This window comes from Lactuca serriola, chromosome 3 (genome assembly GCF_051521515.1).
Source record: "Lactuca serriola cultivar US96UC23 chromosome 3, Lser_US96UC23_V15, whole genome shotgun sequence".
NCBI lineage: Eukaryota > Viridiplantae > Streptophyta > Magnoliopsida > Asterales > Asteraceae > Lactuca > Lactuca serriola.
In genome coordinates this window covers 35,042,480-35,048,264 of record NC_136410.1, presented here as the reverse complement: position 1 = coordinate 35,048,264, position 5,785 = coordinate 35,042,480, and the positions used below count along the sequence as shown (strand labels likewise).

Sequence of the window (5,785 nt, the reverse complement as noted above, 5' to 3'; positions counted from 1 at the left end):
ACAATTACGTGATTAGAAGATAACTAAAAGAAGAATGACTGCAATGAATTTGATGGAATCAAACCCATCAACCACGGAGATGTAGGTGTCCTTAAATGATAATCTATTGTTCTTCCTCTCGTTAGAGAGAACGTAAGTAGATAGTATTCTTTAGTAAAATCGAATGGGACCAGATGATTTCAATAAATGTGCAAACACAAAAACAAATAATGTTTTCGTAATTGCGATAGGGATATCATGGGACAAATTATGGGAGACTTTTAAGGAAGCCAAATGAGGTGAGAGATTAGCAGGGCCGATAACTTTTCTTCTAAAATATGTCAATTTGTCATTCTTGTGGATAAGCATGTCCATGTGAGTTACAATCTCATAAAAAATTATAAACCCAAAAATTTTAAAAGCAAAGTTATTAGTATTGTTATTTGTTATTGAAGATGACTAATAAAAACAAAAATAAATGAGAATACGATACGATAAACAAACAAATGATCTATTCATGATAATGGATATAATAGATAAGAATTATAGCGTAACTGATTCTTAATTAGGGCTCATTAGAATTAGTAGTTTGGGTGAGGTTTAAATTTTGAAAGTTTATATTTGATTTTAGATTAAAGATGGAATATGAGGGAGAAAAAGGAAAAAAAGAAAATCAAGTTGATTTCCATAATCATCTCCTAGAAGCCATAATTACTAGTTCAAATTTTCAACAAAAGATTAATAGTTTACGTGCATAACTTGATTGTATATTTAGAAGTGAAAATTTGTACCTCTTAAATATCAAGAAATACTCAATATGTTTAATATAATAGAATAAATATTTCTAACATTAAGAAAACATAACCGCAACACAAATTTTGATGTTCAAAAGTTCAAGATCAATCCAAATAATAGTAAAAACACATAAATTACAATACTAAAAAGAAATGTAGTTCAAAAGTCAAACAACAATCGGCATAAGTTTACATTGAATCTAAACATATCATGATCAAACCAAATCACAATATTGACACCTCAATGCTTTGTGAGCTTATTCCTGAAAAGTTTTTTTTAACCATGGTTTAGTGTAAAACTTGTTGGTTTAGTTTGAATCATAATTAAAAAAATCTACTTTTAATTGACCTGATCTCTGCACAAATTCATTATTCAAGTGGACGGATCACCCCCAATGTTTTAAACATTGGATTCTTCAATGCTCATTTGAGCTGTCTTCACACTCCACGCATTCATCTCAGAGATCACGACACTCTTTGTTCCGTAGTTGAAAGCGAAGAGTTTGGCGTCTTTCCCAATGGCTAAAGTTGGGTAAACCTTAGCTGTTATACAACTCTTTCCTCCTCCCCCAAAACTCTCAACGATTGAGTGATCTATCTGTAGAAATCCAAGATCAAACAAATTAATTACATTACATCTCACAATATATATATATATATATATATATATATATATATATATATATATATATATATATATATATATATATATAACAAAAATAAAAGAAATAGATTTACGAACCAAGGTTCTGAGTGAAATTTCATCTTGTTGTGGATCTATGTCCAGAAATGCTCCATAAAAAGTTTTATCACTTCCTTCCTTTTTAGATGACCTGAGATTTGTAGGTTTCAATTTGGAGATGTTAATTAGTTGGTTAACATTGGATTAAGAGCGTGTTCGGCATAAAGCATTTAAGAGCTTTTAGCTTTTGATATTTGACAAAATGTTCCGTTTTGAACAGAAAATCTTGTTTGTTTGACACTACAAGTTTCTAGCGTTTAGTTTAAACAAAACGTTACAAATCCAAAAGCTACTTCATATAACATTTAACAAAACGCTACATGTTATCCAATGCCGGTTAGTTTTGCCGAACAATTTGGACATATCTAAACTGTAGAAAACTTACCGGCTTTGATCACTACACATTACCACCACGTATCGTCCGTTCTTTTGGAAAATCCTAAAATAAATTGCAGTTTGTTCGGTCAAGTCATTTGAAGCCAAAGCTAAAAGCCCAAACGGTCCGAATTCGCCTTTCTTTGATGCATCATTTTTGGTGCAGATAATTTGTGGGTCAACCCAACTCGGGTCCAATTCTTCGGCCTCCTCCAAATTCTCCAATTTGAACGAAATCTTCACATCAGCCTTATCAATTTTCAAAATGAAGTAATTGTCAGCCGAAAATGGAATGAAATTAAACTAGATTTATCAAGGATTGGTGGCTTACAAGTTATAGCTTACCTGAGAAGCAGTGATACCCTGAATTTCATGTAATGAACCACCTTCAAGCTTCTTATTTTTAAAACTAACTTGGTTTCCGTATAACGTCTCAATTTCCTCAATTGGCCATTGTAGGAGCTGCTTCTGGTTTTTGTCGAGCCAAATACTCCTTGGGAATGACTGTATGTGATATATGAGTTAGTAATGTTTATATACTATAATAGATGTAATTATAGTGAAATGAATGTTTGATTACTTGAACTCCGGCCCATCCTCTGGCGATAAAATCGGCTTTAGAATCAGTCTCGTGCACCCAGGCCATAGTTATCCTTCGGACTTTCACAGGATCGAAAAACGACTTGGAAGCATAGAACCTTCCGTAATCAAGCCTTAAACCGCTGATCTGTGTTAGATCGTCATTTTCAGGAACATAGTGTTCTTTTTCAGGACTGTAATTCCCGATCATGTAGTAGTCATGAAAACGCTCTATGAATGACACCTTCAACACATGCTTTACCTCCTTACTAGGGTTTACGACAGATGTATCGACTCCCATGGTGCTATCAACCCAAACCGGAAAGAAATCAGGGCATTCCCATATTCCGGTTTCTGGAGCTTGATGAAGTGGGGAATCATATTTAACCCAATTAACAAGGTCGTCAGAGTGGTAAAGAAAAGCGATTCCCGTCCTATCTTTCTTACTTCCGACAAGTAATCTCCATTTCCCGTCTTCTTCGATCCAGGCGGTGGTCGGGTCTCTGAAGTCAGCCGGTTGAATCCCTTCCGGCAGGTTTATGACTGGATTGCCGTCGTGCTTCACCCATTCTTTTAGATAGGGATCCGATAAGTCCTTTGGGACAGCCAAATTCTGGACTTGGCGCTCTTGGGTGTCGCGTCCGGTGTATAGCATAATAGGTTTGTTTCCGGGGAGGATGGTGGCTGAACCAGACCAGCAGCCATTGATGTCGAAAGGTTCAGTTGGAGCAAATGCATGGTCTAGATGGATCCAATTTATCAAGTCGTATGATACAGAATGTCCCCAATGCATTCGCTTGTCAAAGAGTGGGCCAAAAGGATTGTGTTGATAAAAGAAATGGTATACTCCATTGTACCACATTTGTCCTGGATATAAGTATGTATACGTACAAATTAAAACCCATATATTATTAGAATGTTCTTGTTCTGTACCATGGAGAAATACGTACAAAAGTAATGTGTTTTCAGAAATGTGTATTTTAGATATCTAAGTTTGTTGATATGCGATGATTGAACGAATGTCATGCATGAAATCCGATATAGATTTTCCTTATCTTGGTTGATATTTGTCACAATGAAGTTAACAAATTACGTAAAAACGGAATGAGGAGGATGCGAAGGCCAATGAGATACACAGAGAAAAAGCATTTTGAGTAAAAAATGGCGAATGTTCCTTGAATGCATTTTATTAACTGCTTTAAATGGTTGTATATGACTTGAATGTTTTTGTGAAAACTAAAAAGTATAAAATAACATTTTCTTTACTCAGGCGAATTGATAGTTTGTTTAACAGATTACAAGTAATTCAAAAACTTGACTTGATGACTTCCTTTTTATCTAAGTTGCCCTCTTTTTATTATATTTATATACCACATCCTCCCCTGAACAACACTCAATTTATAGACAAATATTGCCATAGATAAAAGACGATGAGAGAAAAGAACGAAAATAATTAACAATCAGTTTCAATAAACAAAATGAAAAACACAAATCCAAAAGTAGGAGTTGAGGCTAACGTACCATTAGGATCTGCGCCACTCAATCAAAGCCATGTTCGTCGTCACAAATCAAATATGGCATTGCGATGATATTAGAACATGTACATGAGGAAGATGAAAGCTGAAGAAAAAAAGAAGTCAGAGTTAAGAATATAAACTCACCGTTCATCCAGTTTTGCGGAGGCTGGAAGTGAAATCCAGTCCGATACGGCTGCTCCAACACGGCAGCAATAAGAGATTCCGGCGTAGAACTGCTGGGATTGGACATGGTTCAAGTCAAACACCAGAAATATCAGGAAGAAACTGACGCTGATCTCAGCACCCCTCCAGATACAGATTGAAGATTTGTAATTTTGTATGGATCAAAATCGTATTGAGAATTGTAATTTTGTATGGATCAAAAACGTGTTATATATTGAGTTGTCGTGAACTGGTGAGTTAGTACTAATAATTCAAATGCTTTATGTTTTCTTTAATTTTTAATTACTTCTTATCCGAATATTATATGTTAGACCATACCATTAATCAATTTAATATCTTGACTTTTCAATTTATGCAATTTACTATGATTAATTTGTTTTAACAACGTGTTTTATATGATTGATAAAATCAATAATTCAAAGTTAATAAATTTAGAATATCCGTTGGCTCAAATAATGCCTTTATTAGAAAGTGGTAAGTATATTACTGAGTTGTGTTTTCTAACAAAAGTATATTTTAAATTTAGATTTTATATAAGCCGGTGTTTTTAGTGGGTCGTGATTGGTCGCGACCAAGTAAAAACGTAGCGAGGAATCGATATAAAAAAAATTAAGATTAGGTTAATAATTAAGGATATGCAAAAGTGGCACCAAATTCTTGTTGATTAAGTTAACAAAACCTGAGTTTATTATTATATAATCTTGTTGATTAAGTTAACAAAACCTGAGTTTATTATTATATTATATACATCAAAGTTCTTGTTGATTCATAGTTTCTATTATATATGAGAAATTATATATATATATATATATATATATATATATATATATATATATATATATATATATATATATTTTTTCTTATCATATTTATATGCATTTAAGATTATGATATTTGTCATATTTAATAAAATTAATAAATCTTTATTATATTTGTCATCATCTAAAAATTGATAGGAGAATAAATAGTCACATAAATGACCATGCATCTTTACTTTTACCGGTAGACAAACAACCGGTCTCCATCTTCTTTAAAGTTTCCATGTAAAACTCTAAACATTCTCTTTTCTAGGGATCTTTAATTCAGTAATTCTTACTCAAACAATACATGTGTACATAACATCATAAAAACATAACATTTACATAACACATTTTATCCAACATATCACAAACTAACAATGATGTAATCTACATATACATACTCATCATCACATGCTTCAACATCAATCTATTTAACAATATCATACTCTAAAGGATAGTATAACTCACCTCTTGTAGCGGAATAGCAACCTACTTCCAACTTCTCCAAATCTTCTATTGGAGGACTCCAACTTTTTCTTTACTACAACCTGATGCCATTCACATACATTAAGCCCTTTACATATGTCTTAAACCATTAAGACTTTAATAGAAGTTTTAGCCAAAAACTCATATTTTGGGTAAAACTCCAACTTGACAATCCTTTGTTCATATACTTGCTAAAATTCTCCAATCAAGCTTTTATACACTTATTCTAACAAGATCATATCACATAAACACCATTTCATGATTTTCCATTTCTAGGGTTTCAAACCCTAACAATCAAAACATGGATTTAACCGTTGAATCTCCGTAAAA

At 32.8% G+C, this 5,785-nt stretch overlaps 1 protein-coding gene across 2 annotated transcripts; it reads right to left on the bottom strand.

Moving 5' to 3' along the window:
• Window positions 1-855: 855 nt before the first annotated feature.
• On the bottom strand, window positions 856-4,240 carry LOC145091862 (beta-fructofuranosidase, insoluble isoenzyme CWINV3-like). Of its 2 annotated transcripts, XM_079029682.1 has the most exons (7): window positions 4,131-4,240; window positions 3,991-3,999; window positions 2,471-3,336; window positions 2,236-2,394; window positions 1,901-2,139; window positions 1,516-1,606; window positions 918-1,371 (listed from the first exon to the last, which is right to left on the bottom strand). In XM_079029682.1, exons 1-7 carry the CDS (start codon window positions 4,234-4,236, stop codon window positions 1,174-1,176), a joined length of 1,668 nt encoding a protein of 555 aa, XP_078885808.1. In that variant the 5' UTR covers window positions 4,237-4,240; the 3' UTR covers window positions 918-1,173. The 2 variants fall into 2 exon arrangements, 1 of the variants encoding a protein (XP_078885808.1); XR_013702319.1 differs by lacking the exons at window positions 3,991-3,999; window positions 4,131-4,240 and having other exon boundaries at window positions 856-1,036; window positions 1,123-1,371; window positions 2,471-3,947.
• Between the last annotated feature and the right edge of the window lie 1,545 nt (window positions 4,241-5,785).

Excerpts from the sequence above, each read along its gene's own strand:
- LOC145091862 (XM_079029682.1), bottom strand. The coding sequence starts at position 4,236 with ATGTCCAATCCCAGCAGTTCTACGCCGGAATCTCTTATTGCTGCCGTG. Across the intron at positions 2,395-2,470 it reads GAGGATGGGCCGGAGTTCAA|TCATTCCCAAGGAGTATTTG; the intron begins GTAATCAAACAT and ends TATCACATACAG. Across the intron at positions 1,372-1,515 it reads AAATTTCACTCAGAACCTTG|ATAGATCACTCAATCGTTGA; the intron begins GTTCGTAAATCT and ends GGATTTCTACAG.